Below are 24341 nucleotides of genomic sequence, written 5' to 3'. Positions count from 1 at the left end.
CCAACCTGGCTGATTCTGTGATTCTGTCAGGTCTCCAACCAGGATAGATGTGCACAGAGTGCTGTGTCTTTATGAAAAGGTAAAAGGCAGAAGTTGAAGGGTTGCAAGGGCAAACACCAAGCAGATTCAAATCCAGCATCCCAAATCACTAAGCCAGAGGATGTGATATCAGTGAAACGTGTCTCTCAGCACAGGGAGCATTAATTCTCTCATTAATTATCCTCCTCACCACTGCTGGCTAGTCCTTAAGACACCTTGTCCCAGATAAGCGGGGAAGAAATAGCTGAGATGTGCAGATACTCCACCTTGGAAGTGATTCCACTTGGAAAGTGACAAACCTTTCCATCCCCCATTCATTTCAACAAAAATACAGCTATGAATTTTTTAATACATTTATTAGAGGAGAATGTTTTTTCAGAGATCTATTCTCTTCCCTCATCACCACCATGAAAACTACCCAGTTTGTGGTCATTTGTCTAAATTCAAAATATAGGATTTTCTCTTCTTTCACAGAATCATAGAATCAACCGGGTTGGAAGAGACCTCAAAGATCATCAAGTCCAACCTCACTGTTGTTACTAGACCATGGCACTAAGTGCCACATCTAGTCTCATCTTGAAAACCTCCACCACCTCCCTGGGTAGCCCATTCCAATGCCTGATTACTTTCTCCATAAAAAAAATCTCTTCCTAATATCCAACCTAAACCTCCCCTGGCAGAGCTTGAGTCTGTGCCCTCTTGTCCTCCTGCTGGTTGCCTGGGAGAAGAGACCAACCCCCACCTGACTCCAACCTCCTTTCAGGGAGTTGTAGAGGGTGATAAGGTCTCCCCTGAGCCTCCTCTTCTCCAGGCTAAACACCCCCAGTTCCCTCAGCCTCTCCTCAAAGCACTTGTGCTTGAGTCCCTTCACCAGCCTCGTTGCTCTTCTCTGGACTCACTCCAGCTCCCTGTTCTACACATTTCTGAGGAAAGTGTGCTTCAGTGAATAAAAATCCAACTTTTCGCTGAGGGGAAAAAAGTTCAGCAGAAATTTATAGCCAGTCTTTCAGGCAGTATTTTAAATTTTCAAAGGAAGGAGAAGAAATGTTATTCAGCCCTTGAACTGAGCACTCAGAGCTCTGAGTGAGAATCCCACTGCTCCAGGTGAGCTACTTCTTTATTCTCCTAAACCAGTGAGTCAAACAATCACAAATTTTAAACAAACAGAGAAAAATCCTATGGCATTGCCATGCCTATTGTGAACTGGGGAAAAATAGCAATTTCTATACTGGTCCCAGCAACACTTCCAGAGCATTTTCTTGAAGGATGGCTGACTTAATCTGCTTGTTTCTTTCTTCTCTATTTTAAGTGCTGTCACTGTTCCTGTTTTTATTGTGAGTTATTGTTCCTTAACCTCCACAACTTCCATACAACAAATCTTTCTCTTGAAATGTATTTTGCGTCTCTAATTAGCATCATTTGCAAATAGCTTGTTTGTTTGTAGAAGTTTATTGCCTTACAAGAAGTCGATGGAGATTAGAATGATTTCTTGTAAAAATAATTTCCCTTTGCACTTTCCACTCCACCTTTTCAACAAAGCAGCAACACATTGTTCTGTATCTGCATATGGTTGACATGGGGTTTTTAAGTTTGGCCACACTCATCATTATTAGCAAAACTCGGTTGGCTTCCTCATTACACACTAATATTTCAATAGTGAGGAGAGTTGATCTACCCAGCTCTGACTCAGACTTTTCTATTAATGAGCAAACTGCCTGTAGCCAGAATAGTGGCAAAACTCCCATTAGTATAGCAGGAAACAGATAAATGTTATCATCACTCTATCTCAGTTTCTCATCTGTGACAGAGAAAAAGCAGTGTAAAGTTTTGGCTAACCTTTGTCTTGCATACAGAGGCAGCGTTTGTCTTTTAGTACGTGCAATATCAAATAAGAATTTGTAAAGTGGTAACAGCAGGAAAATTAAAAGTGTCTCTAAGGAAAGTCAAAGCAAAAAAATGTATTTTTGTTACTGTTACTAGTTGATACAAAAGTCTGAGAGCCACCTGGATACCCATGATCAAAGATCTACTGCTTGGCAGGAAAAGATTGGGGTTTGATTCAAGGTTTTGCCTTGGCACTTTTAGTCTGACTTACAACAAGACAGACATGATTGTGCTGGAGTTTGTTCCTGTCTCCTCTGTGTAACTCCTAGATGTGTTAAGCAATTTCTACCAAACTTCTGAATCAGGTGCAAATCTCCATTCCCTCTAGATTCACAGACAGGCAGAGGCACAAAAGTAAAGAATTACTGGTAGCTCAGCCAGTAGGAGAGACCAGGAATGTCTTATGGGACAGTACATAAGGAATGAGGCTCTTTTAATTCTGCTGTTGATAGATTGTTTGTTAAACCCTCCTTGCTGCTGCTGTTAACTTTTCCTCCCCCACATATGCCTGTTTTTAATGCAGATTTTCATTTTTCAGGAAGAAAATGTGAAAATTGTCCTCATGAACCCAAATATTGCTTCAGTGCAGACCAATGAGACTGGCTTAAAGCAGGCTGATGCTGTCTACTTCCTCCCCATCACTCCGCAGTTTGTTGTAGAGGTCATCAAGGCAGAGCGTCCCGACGGATTAATTCTGGGCATGGGTGGCCAGACTGCTCTCAACTGTGGTGAGTGGGGTACAGGTGCCTTGGCACTCAATGCGAGCAGGCTCAGGGGTCTCACCAGGTAACAAAGGACAGGACCAGAGAAAGTGGCCTCCAGGTGCATCATACGTTGCCTGGGTTACTGAGGGATGCAGGCAGAACTACTGACAGTGGGGGAGAGAGTCATTGCTAAGCTGTGAACAGAACATCTAATTGCTGGGTTTGATAATTAAAAGTAATTCATATGTCCTGCTTTTCACTTTAAATCTTAGTTATCATGGTCGCATTGGGGATGTTCAGACCACTTTGAGGCAGAGATCAAAAGGAAAATTCCCTTCATTTAGCTTCTTGCAGCAGTATGTGTCTGTGCTGCTTTGCTCTGTGTTGCAGATGATGGCCAAGCAGTAACTGTACTAATATCCCAGATTTCGACAGGAAGTTTCATGTTATGGTTCTGAGTTCTAATACTGACAAAGAACAATTAAATTACCTGTTGGTGAGGCCAGACAAGTTGTCAGCTATCAGACATCTTGTTGAATACTTTCTTCTTTCTAAATTTTCTAAATTCTTCTCTGTGAGGGTGCTGAGGCACTGGTACAGGTTACCTAGAGAATTTATAGGTGTCCCATCCCTGGAAGTGTTCAAGGCCAGTTTGGATGGGGCATTAAGCAGCCTGGTCGAGTGGAAGGTGTCCCTACTCATAGCAGGGGGTGGAATGAGATCATCTTTAAGGTCCTTCCAAACCACTCTGTGATTCTATAGTTCTACAATTCTTCATTGAATATCAATCCTCAAAACTGTGTCTTTGTTTTCTCTGCAGGAGTGGAACTCTTCAAGCAAGGAGTCCTGCAGCAGTATGGTGTGAAGGTCCTAGGTACATCAGTTGAATCCATCATGGCTACAGAGGATAGAAAGCTTTTTTCCGATAAACTGACTGAGCTAAATGAAAAGATTGCTCCTAGCTTTGCAGTGGAATCGGTAAATCAGATCATTTTCAAGATAAAATTACTGTTGCCCATTTGAGTTACTTTATAAATACTTCTAGTTCTGTTGAGTGAAAGCTGAATGCAACTGTAGATACTGTAGTGCGTACACTTATATCAGCACTCCTCAGTGACTGATGTTGGGTCACCATGTTTTAAAATGAGTGAAAATGCAATTAAGCACTTGGAAAGTCTAAGCTAATTTACCTATTGACAAGAAAAGTAAATTAGGTGACTCCTTTGCTGCAGCACAAGTGTATGTAAGATGTCCAGGGGGTACTTTTCTTTTTGTAAATCTTGCACAAGTCGTTTAGACTTTGATGTTCAGATCATCCAAATCAGCAGTACTGAAATCTGTCTTGGGGACATGTGTGTGAAAACAAAAAATTGGTTCAGTGGAAAGTCTGTTTGAGTTTGGAGAAAACAAGTCTTAAACCAGGATGTCTGTTGGAGGAGTAATTTTGTGCTAAAGTCTCTGAAGACAGACCAGGTAAGGACATTGTCCATGGAAAGTCAGCAAGGAAGTCCACACATAGCTGAGGACAGGAATCACCTCCTTGAGTGCATGTTCCAGTTTTCTGCTGTTTGGCAGAACAAAGCAATATTGCAAAGCCAACTTTTATTATTTTCATTCTATCTTCAGACAGCTTAGTGTCTTACTTGATGGGATTTCCAGTTAGCTGTGTAACCGGAGTTGAAGACTTTATTCGTCTGAATGGTTATCTATGTCTGAAATGTAATTCCCCTCTCCTTTAAGATTGAAGATGCTCTGAAGGCAGCTGAAAAGATTCGCTACCCAGTGATGATACGCTCTGCCTATGCCCTTGGTGGTCTGGGATCAGGAATATGTTCTGATAAGGAAAGTTTGCTGGACCTTGGTACAAAGGTATGCCTGGAATTGCAAGCTCTGGGAATAGAACTGAACATCTGATTTTCTTAGACACTCTTCTGATAGTCACAGGCGCTGGAATTAGACATATCCTACCTTTCATCTTATCTGTAAGGTGTCCTGATTCCTTCCACTGCCCTCTTTTCATAACTCCTGCTGACCTGGTTGATGAAAATGGCTGAATGACAGATCTGTTAAATTCATGACAAGACATGACTTGAGCAAGTTTTTCAGCAGTTTTCATCTGAGAAGAAACATATTGGACTATATTCATCTACTTTCATGAGTAAATGGCACATGAACAGTGTCAAGGAAGTTGTAACATTTGAAACACTAAGTGATAATGTGGTCTCAGGGACAGAAGGGCTGGGAGGCTTAGACCTCTGCTGTGTTTCTGTCTCAAGATGGTATTTTTGCTAGGTTGAAAGCTCATGTAGAGATTTAACAGGATGACACTTCATAATTTGTCACATGCCAGCTGTCTCTGGCTATGAAGACAACTCTTTTTCTGTATGAAATCTGGGATTGTGCTTCAAGAATTTGATGTGAAAAGTAAACAGATAATTGGGGAAAACAAATCAAAGTCTTTTTTTCCTTGGCAAAAATGCAGAATTTCAGGAAAAAAAATTGTAGCCACCGGTCTCTAAAATTCTTGGGTTTATCTTTTTCCAGTTTGCTGAACCTCTGAATCTTTCATGTACCTCTAGAAAGAGATTCTGCTGATACCACCAAGAGCTGTGTGCGAAACCGACTTGTTCGTGCTGTCATGCAAACAGGCTCTGGGTCTAGTGTGCTCAGCGCTGGACACACACTGCTCAGGCAGTGTCAGCTGTGTGAGGCTCAGGGGACAGGATTGACAGACATCAGAGCAGGCAGTGGGTGCAGCAACCCCATCCTACAGATGGATGCTGGGGTTGGAAACACTTCGCTTGGCCAAGCTCACGTATGCACTGTGTTTAGAGAAAGAAATTCCCCTTAAACCCTGGGAGTGCAGCTGTCTGAAAGGTTTATATCCAAATGTTTATCAGTCAGAAGACCTGGTTTTGATCTGCATGTCTTGGGGTTATTTTTAAGAAAGTGAGCCTGCTGCCTACCAGCATCCCCAGGTTCCTGTCTGCAGAGCTGCTCCCCAGCCACTCCTCTCACAGTTTATGCTTGTGCCCACCATTACTCTGTCCTAGGTGCAGACTCTGGCATTTCAACTCCTTAAATGTCATCCCATTAATTATAGTCTAATGCTCCAATTGATCTAGATCCCTCTGCGACGCCTCCTGTCCCTCAGAAAGTCAACAGCACCTCCCAGTTCAGTATCAATATTTCAAAATTTATAGCGAAAGCCAATTTGAGTCTTGTTGAATGAACTCAAATTTGGATGCAGAAACTCTGTTCTTTTCGGTTATGGAGGTGATCTGTAGTAATTCAGTGAATTGGCTTTTCAGGCACTGGAGTCTTAATAGTTTATAATTCAGATACTGAACACCTCTAGGTGTTTCCTAGCACAGCTAGTTCAGGTAACCTGGCCTGGAGTTCATGTCTCCTGAGCATGCTCATTGAGTGAGAGAAGGCAACAGACCCAGGAGCAGTGAAGGTTGTTTACAAGCATTGTTAGGTGTTCCTGCTGCATCACCACAAATTCAGTGCCTGCTTAGGCCAGGTGTGAAGTGCCATTCCTCAAAGATTTTTTGAGGTTTTATTGTTATGTGTGATTTTGGCAACTGAGCTAAGGGCAACATTTGGATATCAGCTCAAGCTAACGACAGAGGGGACCAGACTGAAGACTCGATTGATGGGCAGCATTAAAACAAGAAGCTTTGCTAAAGAATGGATTGATAATGTGCCCATTACTTTCTAGGATTTTAAGCAAGAATTGATTAATGTTTTCTATACGCTAATATTAAGGCCATTTATTCACTTAGATTATGCTCATTTACCAACAAACTATATTTTTCTTTTTTGCCCCATGTGCTGAGAAGTGCTTTCAAGATTAGTTGAAGAATAAATCACAGCTCTTGCCTCTGGTTAGTATGCCAGTGATAAGCAGCATTATTAGCACTATTAATTACATCGTGTTTGCTGGCACCCACACCCCCATCACTCAGTCATTTTGCTTTCTGCAGCATTCTTCCATGGAAGTCCTTGGGGCTGCCCACGTAAAGCATGTGCCTGTTGCATGATTGAAGCCTTCGATGTTTTTATGTTCCTATTTGTTATTTATATGCCATTGAAAGCACATGTGCCCTACCTCTTTTCCCCCTTCATATCACATATATATTTTCTGTGCCTTTCAAATGAAGGTGAATCAATTTTAAAAAAAACAAATGAAGAGAAATAGAAAGTGCTTGTCATCAAGTCTATAAGCTTTACTTATTTGCATCTTTCCATTTTCCTGTTGGTCTGGGATGTCTGGAGATAAGTCACAGTAGTCTTAAGTATGGAGTATGTTCTAATAAAGTTTTTTTTTGTTTGGTTGGGTTTGGTTTTTTACTGTTTATTTTCCCTAACATATTCCCAGGCATTTGCAATGACTAACCAAATTCTGGTGGAAAAGTCAGTCGTTGGCTGGAAGGAGATAGAGTATGAAGTTGTGAGAGATGCTGCTGATAACTGCATTGCTGTCTGCAATATGGAAAACATTGATGCTATGGGAGTCCACACAGGTAGGCTTGGGCACAGGGTGTCTCACTGGAGACGGCTCACTGGCTCTTTTCTGCAGTGCCGTTCTGCCTGCTGTTATTGACAGTTTTATGATTGACTGAGTGGGCTCTAGAAATACTCTTCAGGTCTTGAATATAGCCAGATAGGGTGTGAAACAGACACTGTTAGACTAAACCTACCCCTGTGCTGTGATCCTGTTTTCCATAAGATTTCCTACCTTTTCTAACTCTGGGCTTCTGACTATCCATGCTTTTCATCAGCTGTGCATCTACAGGTTGCAATGTCTGTGGTGATGTCATTACTAGCAGTGGGTTAGCAAGGACAGTGACCTTTGTGGCCAGAACTTACTGCTGCTAAGCTGCTTCTCATTTCCCTTCTCTGCTACCTTGTGACAAACAGGAGATTCTATCGTAGTGGCTCCAAGCCAGACACTCACTAATGAAGAGTTCCAGATGCTGAGGGACCATGCCATCAAAGTTGTCCGACATTTGGGCATTGTGGGAGAGTGTAATATCCAGTTTGCTCTGCATCCAACTTCCCTGGAGTACTATGTCATTGAAGTTAACGCCAGGCTCTCGAGAAGTTCAGCTTTGGCCTCCAAGGCGACAGGGTAAGATTATTTTAAAAAACAAAAATACTACAGAACAAACAAATGAATAAACAAAAACTGAGGGGAGCAGAACAGAAAGAGAGAATTATGGTAAGGGTTCTGGATCTATGTATTATTTAAATACTTATATGGCAACTACAAGGAAGAAGAGTTCCTACATCTGCTCTCCATACAGTTAAAACATGGAGTTATAGGCTGAATTTTCAGCAAGGAAGACTGAAGCTGGCCGTTAGGGAGAACTCTGGAGTGGTCAGGTCAGTAAGGTCCAGATTTCTGCATGGGAAGCTTCTAGGAACAGTTCTTGTCAGCATCTGCTAGGATTGACCCTTGGAGAGTCAGTCCTGCTGGGAGATGGCAGATGGGGTTAGTGAGCCCTCCAGGTCCATTCCAGCCTGCTGATGCTGTTACTACAAATGGAGAAACTCCCGGGAGGTGTGTGTGTAGGAGCCTAATAGCTGTCCTTACAAAGCACATCCACTGTATCCATATGTTAGCTGCAAATCATCTCTGGGACCCGGAGGACGCGGTTATTAATGAGCTGTCTGTCAGATTGATGCAAATGGCATTGCTAGCTGCCTTTGTTTTGTTGGCTAATCATAAACTAATCAAGATAGGGATGGTCAGAGCAGGCTGTTTAGAAATTGGCTTCTTAATTGCACTTTGCAGATGCTGTTGAGAGGCACAAATTAATCTCTAATTTGCAGTTCTCAACAACTCTTGTAGTTGTTGAAGAGCCATAGCAGGCTGGAGATCAGCCATGATGTTGGGCAGTGGGCATTTGGTTGTTTTCTTTCTGGATAACAGACGTGCAGCAAAACATATCTGCTAGTGTGAGCTCACAGTGGGTGTGACAGGTACTGAAAGTGGAGGCCTTGTGGGTAAAAAAGCAAGTCCCAGATGTAGGGAGGTGGTTCTGCAATGTGTTGAGGTAGGAGGCTGGATGGGTCCGGCTGTGCTTGAGCACAGTAACCTTCCGTTGTGTTGAGGAGGGACAATCACCTCACATCTGTCTAATTGGATCCACTCCTGGGATTTGCAAAAGTGAAGTACTTCCTACTCTTCTCTACTTCTCCTCTGTGACAGGTATCCATTAGCCTTCATTGCTGCCAAAATTGCCCTGGGGATTCCCTTGCCAGAAATCAAGAATGTGGTGACAGGAAAAACCTCTGCCTGCTTTGAGCCCAGCCTTGACTATGTTGTTACCAAGATACCCCGCTGGGATTTGGACCGTTTTCAGCATACATCCAACCGGATTGGGAGCTCCATGAAGAGTGTGGGAGAGGTGAGTGCAAGACTCTCTTCTTCTCTTGCATTCCACCGCTTGGGAAGGTCATTTCTCTTTCTTGCAAACCCTCAGAATATCTGTCTTCAAGGACCTAATGAATTGGAGGATATTTATTCAGCTCAAATTACTTTTATCCAGTATTAAGCTAATTGAATGAGTTAGGACTGTGACATCTTGGATATCACAGTGTGGATTGATAAATGGTTTGACTCCTAAGGAAAGAGATCACTATGGATCACCTGAGGTTGACTTCATTCTTAACATTCACTCCAGGGCTCTCAGAGTTATTGTTTTGTTTGGGGTTCTGTAGTGGTGGTTAATTAGAGTGTGACTTCATGAGTTGTATTCCAAGATTTTCAGTGATGCTCGTGAGCCACAGCTCTGTTTGTTCCCAAGTTATTTGTCCTCTCTGTTAAAACCATATGTCAGATCTCAGCCTACTTCTGCTCTTGAAATCCTAATACAACCTGTAATCTTGTTCTGAAGTTTTGACTTCTCCTACCGATTAAGTGTCTTACATCAGATTTTAAGGTGTCTGTACAATAGCAGCATTTTCAGACCACATTTTAAGAGGAGAGAAATGGAACAGAATGGGTAAATCACCCACTTAATTAGTTAAATACATATCAGCTACCAAAGCAAAATAATGAAGTGTATTTTTTCAGCTGCCTTTCATTCTTAATGCTTTTCAAATAGCTATTTTATTAAATTATTTTGACATATGAGATCTTCCTAACATCATTGTTGTCACCAGACAACAAGCCTTCATCAGAACTGGAAGGATTAATTAGGATTTGATTATCCATTGGCAGTTTTGGCTTTTAGTGGCAATGAGGTGGGATTTTTTCTTTTCAGTGAGTTGATGCTTCCTGATATTAACCCTCTCTGCTTGGGGGTTTTGGAACTGTTCTGTAGAGCTGGGGTTCCTAGATACAGTTGCCTTGTGGCACCATCAGCTGTAAATGCTTCCTGGCCATACACATTTGCAGAAGGAAAAGCTGAGTCTTTTCAGTGCTCATATGCCACAGAAGTGCCAGAACCCCATGTAAAGGCAGGAGGGAGAGACAGGATGAGTTGGTGTCCTAACGGTGCAGCTCTATGGCTGCTGAAGTGTGAACTGAAGTGGGGATGGAGAAGCTTGAGGGTTGCAGTTTGTAGCTGGTGGAGGTACTGAGCAGGCAGGTTAGTCTGCAGGAGCCGTCAGTAGGAGAAGGAGTCTTTGAAGCAAAGTGTTTCCTGCCACTGTGTCTCTATTAGTATGGCACAGTCATCTCCCCAGGCCTGAACTTGAAGCCAGACTGCAGCACCTACTGCATTTTCATTAATTGAACAGTCTGGCCTGGCCTAGCTTTTCCTGAGCTCTGTTGTGCTGGGCAGTGGGCCTGGAGCTGTGAGAAAAGAGAAAACTATGTTATTTTTTCTTTTGACATTTTTCAACATTGTGTTTGAGAAGATTTTTATGCTGTTAAGGTTTCACTGCACTGGGAAATAAAAATGTTGAAGTTTGAGAAAGGGCTCTGTTGCCTCGCAGATTTCCAGAGAGAAAGGCTGGTTTGCTTATTAGATGTGATGTCAAGACTGAAGGAGGGAAACCCCAGTGCTGCTCTGCCAAGGAGGAGTAATCCTTTAAGAGAGCCCTCACAGGGGAGGGTCACTGTTAAATGTAATTTAAGGGAAGAGTAGCAGATTTCTCCTGAACCTTAAAATTCCCACTGTGAGTTTCTGTAACAGGTTGTTAAACAGAAATATCCTTCTATATTACTATGCCCATGCTGCTGCATAATGCTTCTCTCTACCAAAGTGCTTCAAAGCACTTTACAGAGGAGAGCAGCAGCTTCCAGTGTTTTACAGATAGGGAGACAGAAGCAGAAAGGAGTCGCTTGTCTGGAATTCCCTGTTGATACATTTCCAGAGTCAGGCCTGGAATTGTGACTCCCAAGGCATCTGTCTTAAAGCCAGCAGGACTAGGTTAAGAAGGAGTCCAAAGGCTGTCATCTTTCCATATGTCTGTCTTCATGGTTTAAACTTGCACTCCTCTGTTATTCAGGGTACAGCCAGGCACAGCTGACCACTGCTAACATGGGAGTGCTCTCCCTTACAGGTCATGGCTATCGGGCGCACTTTTGAGGAGAGCTTCCAGAAGGCCCTGAGAATGTGCCACCCCTCAGTAGATGGTTTCACTTCACATCTGCCTATGAACAAAGCCTGGCCAACCACCACAGACCTCCAGACGGAGCTCTCTGAGCCATCCAGCACTCGGATACATGCAATAGCCAAGGTAAAGAAAGATAGACAGTCAACTGAGGTGACAGAGGCTGAGTATTCTTCACACCCTTGCTTCCCTCTGTCAAGCATACTGGGACCATCTTGTGCAGGATCCTTGCTGATGCTTCCTGCATCTTTCATGTTCAGGTAATGTGTTTACCTTTTCGTGGTATAGCCTTAGCCAATGCTCATTGCATTCAGCATCAAGTGTATTCCTGTGTCCTGACACTTCCAGTTTGTAGCTATGTGCTGTTGGGGACCTGGCTCACTTTTCTGTCCCATATTATATTTGTTTGCTAAACATTGGCTGATGTTCAGCCCTGACTTGCACTAGTGTAGGTGCCAAAGTTGGCCAGTTTTCCAGATTACAAAGGGATAAAAGATTCTTTTGAGAACTGAAACAAAAGATGATAAAGAATGGCAAGCTGCAGCATGTGAGAGCACTGTCTATTTGCAATGGTTGCATTTGTGTGGCCTTGAAACTGATGGAACTACACAACTCTATGTTAAATTTCACAGATAAGAAATCTGTTCTTCAAAACAAGCTTAACTTCCCATAGCATTCTTTTAACCTCTTCCTGTCACACTGGTCAAATCACTTCAGCTTCCCAAGTGCCTGGGTAACAGGGAGTGTTATTGCATGGGGACCTAGGGCGTGAAATTATTTCTTCCTTTGTCTCCCCAGTGTTTGCCTGTATATATCACATGGTAAATGTTTGGTTAGTTACTTTAGAAGGTAGGTGCAGTTTCACACTTTGGTTTTGCTGCAGCTAATTTATCCATCTGTCCATACCCTCTATTAAGAGGATGGGATAGCTGTCTTTTATAGCTCCTACTTACCTGTTGCTTGGGTTTTTTAAGATGGCAAACCTTCCTGGCAGGGAATGCCCAATTACTCTTTTTTTTTTCGTGCCCCTGACTTTGTGTGGTGGAGTCTTTAAGCCCTTTGTGCTCATGTGTAGATACATCTCATTACCTCTCCACATGAGTGTGGGGAGCTGAGGCTGTGCTGTGTTTGTTGAAAGGTTTTCACATAGCTGTTCCTCTTATAAATGGCCTGAACAAAAAGCACAAGATGTTCTATAAATGTGTGGCTTGTCCAGCTGTTGACTCTCGCTTTTCAAGCTGGGGAAGTGTGTGTCTTCATCCTTCAGCAGCTGTGTTTGGTCTTTATTACAGCTTTTTCCTGTGACTGAGAGAAAAATGTTGCTTCTTGTCTCTCTGAGTGGCTCAGAGAGCTTTTATGAAAGGTTAATCTTAGCCCCATGTTAACACAGGGGATCTGGGGAGATGAAGGTGAGTTTGGGTCTCACTGAACACTGGGTGTTCCCAGCTGCTGGCATTTTCACTGGGAGCTGTTGGAACAAGCAAGATCAAAGTCTTAATCCCTCCCTATAAAGAGCTGCCTCTGCTCAACACAGTGCACTAATTCATCCCCATTAATAACTGAGGCAAGCAGTATCAGTAAGAGGTGCTTCTGGCAGCTGGGGCTGCCTGCCTGGAAATCCCTTTCCAGCTTGCTGACATTTAAAGCCCAACAGTTAGTCCCTCTTAGCCTCAGCTATGTTTGGAACAGGATGGAGCTTTGTTGTATATGTCTTCCCCTCCCCCGCAAGCCCCAGTAGTCAGCTACCCAAGGCTTTTAACTTTTTCCCTCTCCTTTGTCTGTTGGATGATGACAAGTAACTGTCCAAGTGCAAGGGAAGGGAGTTCAGCTGCCATTCAGAGCTGTTGCTGTTGTAAAGGCGGTCCCTGTGGTCATGTAAAAGAAGGCACCAGGAGAGAGGCTGACATAGATGAGACTTGTTCCTTGGCCAGAGGAGTGCTGCAAGGATGGAACAGCCTGGTGAGCGGGGATGCTCAGATTGTGTTGTGTCTTTTCTGTGCTTCTTAAGGTTGTGCACAGGTGGCCTCGGAAGACTTAGGCTGTGGATTCAATCCATGCTCTGTTTCACACCAGTCTGGTCTCCATGTTGTCCACACTACAGATGTGTAGTTTGCACTTCTGCTGCTGTTCACAGGCAGCTTAATACTTTCTTTGGGGAGGTGCAAGGCTGGAACTGAAGGAGCAAGGGTGCTGGCCCTGGAGAGAGCATGGGCAGGTGAGCTGGCCTCCATTGCTTGGCCTGGAGGTCAGGTCTGCTCCCTGACTCTCAGTGTGAAGGCAGTCTTGTAAACCCCTTGGCTACCCAGCATGGGACCAGTGTCTACTGGATGGAACACTCTTGAAGGTGAGAAGGGCTCTAAAATCACACTGTCCTCCTGTGGCTCCTTTGTCCTGCTTCCGTGATGTGTTTAGACTCTACTCCTTAGTGTAGATTTGAAAGCCATCAGAGTGCTATTCAGGGCCCTGATCAAATCCTACAGGGATTTTCTGCCTTGAAACCTGATTTGGCCCTGTGGCATTGTGATTTGGGATCAGGAAATGTCTGCAAACTCATTCTTCCCTCCCAGTCTCCATATTCATGCCACAGGGGTGAAGATGGTTTGTTTGCTCTATCCCTCCTCTGATTAAAGAGGGCAAAGCATTTGGTTTTTTCAGTTTCCTTTGGAGATCCCCATGAGTTTTAAATGAAGTGTCCTAAGCAGGTTAAGGGTATGTGATCATGCTACGTGTGTGTGTGTGTGTGTGTGTGTGTGTGTGTGTATGTGTCTCAGGGACCATTGGTTGGTGATCCTCAACACGTGCAAGTCTGCGAGTGTTTTGTGAAAACAGATGGACAGAAGAAGGACCTGCTCACATCCCACTAATGTAGCAGTGTGACCTTACCCTCCAAGCACTAAGGAATCAAAATGGGAGGGACCCCTTAGCAGTTGCCTCGTATCAGTAGTGTACCCAGAAATGTGGGAGAAGCCCATCTTTGTTATTGCCAGTGCCCAGGGACTGCTGTGAGGGCCCCAGACTTCTTACTGCAGGCATTGGCAAGAGCAGTGGTTGCTGGGTGCCAAATGCTAGCTGCAGGTAGATTCAGGAGCAAAATGTGCATTAGAGGTTTCCACCACTGCTTGTGAGCACACAGGATATTCCAGTCAGCGGCTTATTACCTCTCAGAACAAGAGGATAATTGTGAGAGGGAGACCCAGGTAAGCTGCCTGGGAATCCTTTAGAAAGGGCAGAAGGTGGTGTCAGTAATTTCCTGTGCTGGATGCGAGAGCTGCCACCCATCCCTTGTCTGTGCAGGTTGTGCCTTCTTGGAGCACAGCCCTGAAGTGACCTGTGCATTTCTCTCAGCTGGCACAAAGTCTCCAGATAGCAGTGCTGAAGCATGTGGAGACAGTACAACACAGAGCCCAAGCCTGATAACTCAGAAGAATAGTGCTGGCGTGCAGTGGGCCAAGCTCATTCCTGCATTGGTGCTGGAGTTTTGTTCAGTGGCATTGCTCTGGCTTTGTTCCAGGGCTGCTGCCCCGCAAGAAAACACTTCAGCGTGGTAGTAAGTTAATGAGCCTGATTACTTCAGCTCAGCAAAGATACCGTGCTGGCATTATCATTATGGTCAATTATAGTTGTTTTATCAGGAGAGTTGTAACTATACACCGCTGGTGAGACCCAAGAAATATCATTGCTAGAAGATCTGTCATACTGAGGGGCTCTCTGGCATATTCCTCTGAGGTGTTCTTTTAATACTATGGTGTCTTGTATTCCATTGTCTTATGAATAATACCTCGGTGGGGTTCCTTTTTACCCCATGGTTGCAAATAGTTTGATTTAAAAAAACCCATAAATAACCCCAGGCAGTAATGCAGGGAAATTTGAATGATCTTGACATTAACCTGAGATAGAGTGAGATAAGCTAGACTTATGCTGTAGCTGTGAAGTGTTACCCAGGTCTGGACTTTCCCTTGCTTCAGAGGATTTCAAAACCACCTGCTTTGGTTCAGGCCTGTATTTCAAGGGTAATCAAGATTTGTGCTCCAAAGCAAAGAGTTCCTTCACAGCTGAGAATCTGGACCTTCCTGTTTAACATTTTCAGCTAGGATGGTGGTGGTGGGTGTGAGATTTAGGCAATTTGAGTGGCAATAGGTGCAGATGGAGAAGTCTGCACTGCAGGTTGCATGTGCCTCCCTAAGGCACATACTCAGTGACTGCCCAGCTGTGTTGCCATCACTTTGTCTGGCTGCTGGCTATGTACAAAGAAAATTACCTCTCTCTCACATAAACCAAAGCCAGCTTTTGGGAACAAAGCACAGGCAGGAGTGGCTGGTGCCTCCCTACACTGCTTGGGGGGCACAGTTTCTGTTGCTGCAGGAGACAAGGTTGTGAGGTAGATGAACCTTTGATTTGTCCAGCTTAGTCTACAGAGCTTTTTATGTCTTTATGCTATACAGTTGCTGCTACCCATTTGCAATCTAAGTCTGTGTTTGTGCAGCATGTATTAAAGGAGCTGTTTGGTGCTGTCCTGTTTCTGGCAGGCCTTGGATAACGAAGTCCCCGTGGATGTCATTCACAAACTCACAGCCATTGACAAGTGGTTCCTGTATAAGATGCGCAGCATTGTGAACATGGAGAAGATCCTGAAGGAAGTGAACAGGTAAAAAAAGCCAACAACCTTGTCCTAGAACACAACAGTCTTTCTGGGAATCCTTCTGCTGGAAAACCTATAGTAAGCACAGATGCAGTCAATGCTGAGAATTTTATTCCAGTGCTTGGAGTAAAGCAGTGTTGTCTTAAACACCAGTTCACTGCCTCACCTGGTCAGCATAAATTTCTGAGCACAGTCTTTTTGTTGAAATAACTCCTTTGAGTATTTAGGCATCTTGCCTGTTCTCAGGGATTACGGAAGTTCCGGTTTATTTTGGAAAATCCTCACTGTATCTCTGAGGCTAAGGCTGGGAATGTGGATGGCCTGCAATGAGTAACAGCAGGCTACACTCACGTACCTAGAACAGAGTTAGCCTTCAAACTCGACACAGGACTTGTCCTGACGTACTACACCTGAGGGTTACATACACTGCATTTTATTTCCAGCCTGGCCTATTGATTTTTAAGCTTTTCTGCCGTGCTGTGATCATGCAGTATGTGTTGCTTTTGTAGTGCACTTTCAAACATCTACAGTTCCAGACATATTTAAATATAAATCTTCTTCTTTCTTCAAGAAAAAAGACCATGTGAAAGCAAGCAAGAAAGATAGCACTAAATTAAAGCGTTGGGTTGTATTTCAGTTCAGCCTCTTGCTGACTTGAGCTTTTCCTTCATGGTTTATGAGGCTGGAGAACCTCCTGGCTGAGTTATTGGCTGTGTATCGGCGGCTTCTCTGCCTCTGGTACCCGTTGTGCTCACACGTGTCACCACATGATGGCACTGGGAACGCACCAGAGCCAGTACATCTCCGAGGTGCTCGTTAGCTCACCTGCCATCATCTCTGCTTCTCTGACCACCTGCACGGTTTTAATTGAGCAGCTCTTGCTCATCCCTGGCCCCCCGGAACAAGCTGGATCTGGAGCTAAACAAAAATGAATTTGGAGGGAGATGTCGGAGAGAAGGAGTACCTTGATTGTTTGTAGAAATCTATTGTCTGGCTGCACAAGTTTTTGCCCTCTAACATCCATGTCACTTTACATTTGTCTCTAGCCCCTTAAAAATATATGTGCAGCTCCTGAGGAAGAAAAACAGCATATCCAGAATCAGTTTGAGTTCCTCACTGTTGGAGTGGCATGCCCTGGAATGAGACACTTGGGACCCCAGAGGTTGGCCCCATCCTCAGATGGTATAAATCCAAGATCACTCCACAGAGGCTAATCGTGCTGTACCATCCAATATCACTGAGGTTGCTTTGCCTTTCTCTGCAGTGGGTGGCAGGTGATTATATTACTAGCACTGTGATCAGTAGCTGGTACCAACCCACATAGTTTTTCATCCTTCTGGTGACTAGGCAGCAGGCTATACAGGCAGCCTGCTACAGAGAGCCCTTGTGCAGTATCCAGCCTTGCATTTGTATCAGACACAAGCAGTCTTGTGCCCCTTGAAAGTGGGATTCAAGTGGAATTCAGGAAATTCAACTCAGATTGCAGGTGGCATAAATTACCCTAGCCTCATTCACTTATCAGTGCAGATTTTCACTCCACTATTATTGCTCACACCCTTCCAAGGAAACTGTCCTACCTCCCAGGCTGCACTGGAGGGAGGGGATGGACTGTCTGGCTGCATTACATTGAAGGCACATTGGCACAAAGGCAAAGAGTTAGGGAAAAACACTTCTGACCTGAACTAAGAGACTAGTGAGGCACATCAGGAAACATATCTCTGAAATAGCCGAGGGAAAGCTAATTGAGTGATGCAAATGAGACTTGGCACACATGTGCTCTTCCTGCAGCCAGCTGTTTCCAGTCCCTGGCATGCCTGGCATGAGTTCTACCTGTGCTACAGGATAATTTCCAATTGAAAAGAATCAACTGTGACACTGTCATTGCTTTAAATCTTTCTGTTGTTGAAATAAAGTTACCAGAACCAGAAGCAGTTGCCCTATTCCTGGGCATTGTAGCTGGTTACAAGCTGTTCAGATGAATCCATCCCTTCCTTTCTGTCTCTGAATTGGTTTGGGGTTTCTTTGTAGTGATGCAGTTGGAGTAGTATCTCTGCCAAGAGTCTTGATTTGGGCCCTGCAGAGCTGTTGTAGAGACTAGCAACAAGGAGATGGTCTCTGCCAAGAGGAAATTTAGAGCTAGAACAAGTGGGTATGTCAGACAGATGGGGAAGGGGGATCAGAGGCAGGTGGAGGCCTTTGTGAGCAGTTCAGCAAGCAGCTTTCACACACCACATGCTGCCTTGCATCCTCACCATGGGTAGTGAGTGATTCAGAGGTGAACAGAAAGCTTCAATGATATATGCAAGGAGTTTGTTTGCACACATGTGGGGAATGCAATGGAATGGGGGGAAACTTTGTGACCTATGAATGTTTGTGCATTCTCTGTGGTGTAGGGTCAAGGACAGCCATTTGCAGAGACAGTAGTGACTGGGAAGGAAACCCTCCTATTTAATTTTGTCCCAGCAAACTTCTTTCCAAAGAAGATTGGACCTGGTGCTGGTGAGAGTGTATGACTTTGTTGTGCTGCAGAAATGTTTCTATTTGACTCTGCCTCTGGGCCCTGTAGGATGGAGGAGTTGTTTCAGGTTATGTGATGTGGCTGCAGGAAAGCAAATGGCCTGAGTTGAAGTGGGAAAAGAAAGCCATTTGGAGAGTACTTGTGAGAATATCAAGTAATATCACAGACATGTCAAACATGTGCCTCTGCTGTTTCTCCTGTGACCTACATATTTTTCATTTTAAGTGGAAACTTACATTGTGGGTTTTTTTGTTGTTGTTCAACCAATTACCTTCATGCCTGGAGTATAATTTTGACTACAACCTTCTCCACCACACACATGCACACACACAAATAAAACCACGTATACATAGGCACACAGAAAGAGCAAGCACCATCCCATGCTGTCAGTTCATGAGTAAGTGATGGTGTATGGAGCAGTGGCAGTGCATTTTTTTTTCTTTCCCTAGATTTGGCCTTGCAGGTCCTGTGAGAGAAAATGGAGGGGAAGGGCCTGGAGTGATCCCATGGCTATTCATCTCACTGACAGCTCAAGAAGGAGATGGAAATTTGGACAGAATTATGTCTAGCTGTCTGAGGCACTGAAGAGTGAGATGTGACTTTAAGGCCAGGTTACGGAGCAAGTCTACAGTGAGTCAGATTTGAAACAGGGTCCACTAATGTCATCGTCCCCAAGAGCACAGCTGAAGCCCAGACTTGAAAATAACATCTAGGATGTACTTAACTCAAGACACTGGTGGCCTGGGTGCAAGGGAAGACTTCTTTTGGAATTTTTGTCTGTTCCTTGACCAGTTGCAGTGAAGATCTGTTTACATATGGTCATAGCTATTCTTTCCTGTTCCTGATTTTGTGATCCCTGAGAATTCTGGCTGTATGCAAGGAGAGGTAAAGTGAGAAAAGAGGAGCAGGACAAACCACCATTTTGAGGAGCAAAGCACAGAGATGGTGAGCTTGCCCAAAATCTCCAAAGAGAGTCTGGTTCTGCAGGGACTGTACTCTGCCTTCTTAGATCTCAGCTCTTCAAATTAACCTTAATGAAAGCAGCAGATAATCCTTTTGACAGATGCCAAACTAGCCAGCCTGGTAGCAGTGGGCAATGATGGCACCAATCATATTTTGATAACTTTATGCTTTAGAGCTTTGTTTTGGAGGAGAATATGTCCTTGCTCGGTGGGTGTTGAGTGAAAACACCTCTTGGCCTGTGGTTTGCCTGAGAGGGGTAAGTGCAGTCCTGAGTATTGCTCTTGTCATTCCTAAAAAGACACAGGTTAATAGAGGGGAAAGCTGACAAAAATGAGAGGGTGCAGACCCACTTCAGCCCAGCACTTGTAGCTGGGTACGCTGCTCAGTGGCCCATGGAAGAAGTTGCTTATTGCAAATTCCTTTTCAGCGCTCATGTCCTTGGGTCCGTGAAAGGTGTGCTTTGGAAAGCTGCTGGCTTGGAGCATGACTTGTTTTCAAAACATGCCTGTGGTGGAGTAGCCACAGAAATATAGGTGCAAGAATGAAAACCTGGCACCAGCAGGTAACTGGGAAGCAGTGCAAGGGAGGGAAGCTCAGACAGGCCATCAATAACCTGTGCTCTTCCACAGAGGTTGCTGCACACCCGCTGTTCTCAGCAGCACTTTTTCTGCTGACCCATGTGCTTGTGGGACAGGTCAGAGCACGTCAGTCAGATCTTGTGTGGGCATCAAGCAGAGCAGGTCCAGGGATGTTAAATGAGGCTGTGCTGATTTATGCTGTTTGAAGAGCTGTCACTGACATATTTGTAGCACTTGCTTCTAGCTTACTGGAGAGATTACTTTTGCCTTCTTTGTGAACTGTGGGGCAGGGAAGACACAGAAATGAGTTAGGAATGCAGTACATGAGTAGAATATAACACAAGCAGCTAGCTGTTCAGCACGGGGTTTTGTGCTTTGTGTGGATCTGACATAAGATACTTTCTATTTGTCTTACAGAGCCATTGGTAGTAATTTCACAGCTGTACTTTCTTTCAGAGTGTCTGTACATTTGTAAAAACACAATATGCATGTTTTCCTTGATACAGAGGATATGTAGGCAATGCCTTAAAAAGCCATTGGGGAATCTCTGTAACCAAAAGGTACAATACCAGGAGCAGGGAAGTCTGTGCCATGGCACCCTAGCAGAGACCTCAAAGCTGTCTTTTACCAGGGATAGAAAACAGGCTTTGAGGAAGCATCTATGAGCCATTTCTTGGCTGTGTTTTGGTGTAAGCTGCTACTTCAGTGCATCACTTAATCCTGTGAGTGGGTCATTCAGGTCTTGGGGCACAGTATGAGGTTCATGTTACTTCAATCAAGATGTCCACATTGAGATTTATTAGCCCGGAGACCAGAATGTTAAAGGTGCAGAGCACTAGAGTGACAGTTGTTCAGTGAGTGAGATTTGTTGGTTTACAGCTCCTGCTTCCCTAAACACTCCTTTGACAGCTTTTTGTCAGTCATCTTGTGAGCAGCTCAGGAGGGGAAAACTGGTAACAATCTGTCTGCTTGAGATGAGAAGCAGGGAGAGAATTTATACACCAGTCTGGTTATTTTAATTGTAGCATGTTCAAAATCTTGTAAAAGATCAGGAGTAATCAAGAAAGCCACTAGGAGCCTTGAAGCAGAGCAGGACAGGGGAAAGGAGAAAGAATATATCTTTGTGCATAATCCAGCCTGAAATCAGCAGGCTTTCGAAACCCTCCAGGCCTATGACTAATGAGAAAGGAGCTCTTCCAGGACTGGGCATAAGGCATTTTGCTTCCAGAGCTCCTTGCTTGCCACGGTGAAACTGGGCTTAAAGTTTAGTCTGGGCTTAAATCCCTCCAGACTTCAGAGGAGACAAATTCAAAACTTTCAGGAAGAGCTCTTCTGTGCATATCCAAGCCACATGTGTAGCTGCTGAAATAAGGCAGAGGTGACCTGCAAGGGTGACCCTGTGTGCTTACAGGACAGGTGCTACAGGCAGTAGTTGTGTCCCAAATGCTCCCAGCTCTTGCTTTGGCCCTCTGTTCACTAAACATTCCTGATCCTTTTGATCAAGACCTGTTATATGCACCTAAGTAATAGATGGATGGGCATAAACCTAAAATCTCTCTGGCAATCAGTGATGGGACCCAAGGGAATGGCCTGAAGTTATCAGGGTAGGTTTAGGTTAGAGATTAGCAAAAGTTTCTTCACCCAGAGGGTGATTAGGCACTGAAACAGGCTCCCCAGAGCCCCAAGCTTGACAGAATTCAAGAAGCATTTGGACAATGCTGTCAGGCACATGGTATGATTCTTGGAGATACCCTGTGTAGGGCCAAGAGTTGGACTTGATGATCCTTGTGGTTCCCTTCCAACTCTGAAGATTCTGTGATACCAAAAATGAAGTAGAACCTGATTTGGGAGACAAGCTTTCTGCTGGCTCCTTTATGTAGCATGACACCTAAACTGGTGGATCAGTTGAAAGCTGGTCAAGCGGAAGAGAGAGCCCTGCTGAAGTGAGCAGGCTCTCCTGATAATTGCAATGCTGCCAGCCTTCCTCCAGTCAGTTAATAGATTTCTGCAGGTCCTCTATGCCAGGTGAAAATTTCCTCATTAAGGGGAATTCATTCTATTTCCTTTTATTGTGTGGTATTGAAGAAGTGCATGGAAGGAGTTCAAAGATGACAGGGTGCAATTTCAAACTAAAAGCAACAACAAATCAACACTGGAAGCTGAAACGGAGTCACAAGCAAGGTTGGGGAAAGGCTCATGTTGTTTATAAACTGGAAAATGTGCAGAGGACTTCAGCTGTCTGAGGAATTGAACAGCCACTTAATGATTATGGCAGCGTGCAAAAGTCTAATTGTCTGGGCGTGAAGCTCTGAAAGTCCTGACTGTCATTTTGCAAAGGCAAAAATTAGGGAAAAGGAGCATTATAGAAGTCTGAAATCATAGCCACTTAATCTTCCCTTGTTTCACAATTGAATTGTTCTAAAAGAACACTTTTTCCTCTGTGTTGGAAAAGTAAGTGATGCTCCAGGGAAAAGTGGGAGGCACTGATGTAGGACTGGGTCACGTGTTTGGGAATAGCCAGAAATGAGAGTTTTTGTCTTCTCTTTTTACTGCTGGGTTTCTGGTGAGCTGGAAGGGTTATTTGCATCCAAACCTTCAAAGAGATCAGCCTGATTCTGCTCCTGCTGTCTTTAGTGTCTTAAGCAAGTCTACAGGGCTGTCTTTGAGCAAAGGCAATGGGAATGCTGGATCTCAAAAATCATCACCCCTCAACCTGTGTGTACTTCAGTTTTGCTGTCTACAAGATAAACATCACCCTACCGTCCTGTTTGCATGTTTCTTTATATTATTTCCATGAAAGCTGAGATATAAATGCTAAAAATTGCCCTTATCAGTCAATGGAAGTTACTCAGTTATGAAGATGTGTGTCCAGTGCATGCAGAGAGGCAGCCCAATTTCCACAGCAGTGCAGAGGATTTGCAGTTCTCTGATCCAGTTCCCTTTAAACATGGTGGAACAGTTCTGCTGCCTTCCTCTGCCTGCCCCTTCTTCTGATTGTGCCTCCAAATCCCTGGGAGCTGTCTCAGAGGCTTTTGGCAGTTTCTCATCTGGTGGCAGGTTCTGGTTTCAGGTGCTTGGAAAGCAGCACTACTGTGTGTTTGACTCTTGCCCGTTTTCTGTGACAATATAAAATGGCAAAACTGTGACATCGCCAGGGCTGGGCCATCAGTTCTAACCTGTCCTGCCTCGTGGTGAGCTGCGTGTGTTTCTATTAAGCTGCCTCCATGGCAGTGAAAAATGAGAAAATCCTTCCTTTCTAGGTGCTGCTTGAACGCAGGTTCCCACTGCATTTTTCTTACTAGCCCCATTGAAAGCTGCATCTCTTATCTTTTCCCTATTATGCCTTGGGAGTAGCAGAGGAAAAAAAATGCATGTAAAAATGCATGGTTCCATTTCCCCTTTTTGGGACTCGGCTTTTCTCTTGCACCCTGGTTGTCCTGTACAAACCCAGTTACCTTTTCTCACGGATTAATAAGTGTTTTAACCTAATTTAAACTGCTAGCCCAAGGCAAATGAATCATGTCGCCAAATAATCACTGCATCTATTGTACCCACCCTGCTGGGGGGTGACAGTGAATGATATGGCTATAATGAGAGACAAAAAATGCAATGGAAACAAGCTGCAAATGAAGGCAATTTGCTGTCTCTGTCAGTAATCAAATGACAGCCAGCTCTGTGTGTTCCTGAGGCAGAAGGGAGGGAGGGCAGGGGAGTAAACGGTACTGAAACAGGCTCATTTTCTTGGGGTCATCAGGTCTGCTCACTCGTACCTAGGAATGCAGAGTCTAGGAGAGAAATCTGATGTGGCTGTGTCCCTAACTGCCAGCGATGGCTAGCATCAGTTTTGCCAGTGAGTTGATGGATTTTGGTTTGTTTGCTCCTGTAAAACACCCATCCATGCCTTCAGTTCTGGTGTTCGTGGTTTATGCAAGAGGTCCTGCCTCTGAGCTGTGAGCAGAAAGGGCTGAGGAGAAGCAGAGGAGTTTGTGGTGGTGTTTGTGTATGGGAACCACAGGTTTTAATGTACTGTGGTGTTGCAAAGTGGGTCTTATTTTGGGATATCCAAAACCTGGGAAGCTCCACCTGCTGGATTAGGCAGGACAGCTTCATAGAATCACAGAATGTTTTGAGTTGGAAGGGACCTTAAAGGTCAGCTTGTTCCAAGCCCCTGCCATGGGCAGGGACACCTTCCACTACACCAGGTTGCTCTGAGTCCCGTCCAACCTGGCCTTGAACACTTCCTTCTTGAACACAACTTTCCTTCTGACACTGACAAAGAGAAGGATTTTGTGGAGTAAGAAGGGTGATGTGGTGAAGGGTTGTGAAGAAGATTGAGTGTGTTGGTGGTACTCGTGCCTGGAGCCCCCTGAGGACAAAGCAGGCTGGTTGTGGTGGCAGGCTGGGCCACAATGCAGAGGACAGAAGTTTAAGAGAGGGATTTG

The 24341-nt window shown here is 44.4% G+C and overlaps 1 protein-coding gene across 1 annotated transcript in view; it reads left to right on the top strand.

The window, feature by feature from the left end:
- Nucleotides 1-2461: 2461 nt before the first annotated feature.
- CPS1 (carbamoyl-phosphate synthase 1, mitochondrial) overlaps nucleotides 2462-24341 on the top strand; it is a gene marked incomplete at its 5' end in the record, with an annotated part of 60984 nt that continues 39104 nt past the window's right edge. Inside the window, 8 exons of the mRNA XM_009079838.1 lie at nucleotides 2462-2651; nucleotides 3448-3605; nucleotides 4368-4496; nucleotides 7012-7156; nucleotides 7554-7764; nucleotides 8848-9046; nucleotides 11151-11327; nucleotides 15728-15846. Coding sequence (XP_009078086.1) covers nucleotides 2462-2651; nucleotides 3448-3605; nucleotides 4368-4496; nucleotides 7012-7156; nucleotides 7554-7764; nucleotides 8848-9046; nucleotides 11151-11327; nucleotides 15728-15846 — 1328 coding nt within the window. The remainder of the gene's footprint in view (nucleotides 2652-3447; nucleotides 3606-4367; nucleotides 4497-7011; nucleotides 7157-7553; nucleotides 7765-8847; nucleotides 9047-11150; nucleotides 11328-15727; nucleotides 15847-24341) is intronic.

The sequence above is a fragment of the Acanthisitta chloris genome, unplaced genomic scaffold (assembly GCF_000695815.1).
Source record: "Acanthisitta chloris isolate BGI_N310 unplaced genomic scaffold, ASM69581v1 scaffold18688, whole genome shotgun sequence".
NCBI classification, from domain to species: Eukaryota; Metazoa; Chordata; class Aves; order Passeriformes; family Acanthisittidae; genus Acanthisitta; species Acanthisitta chloris.
The sequence above is the reverse complement of the archived record's forward strand: the minus strand, read 5'-3'. Positions and strand labels throughout refer to the sequence as shown.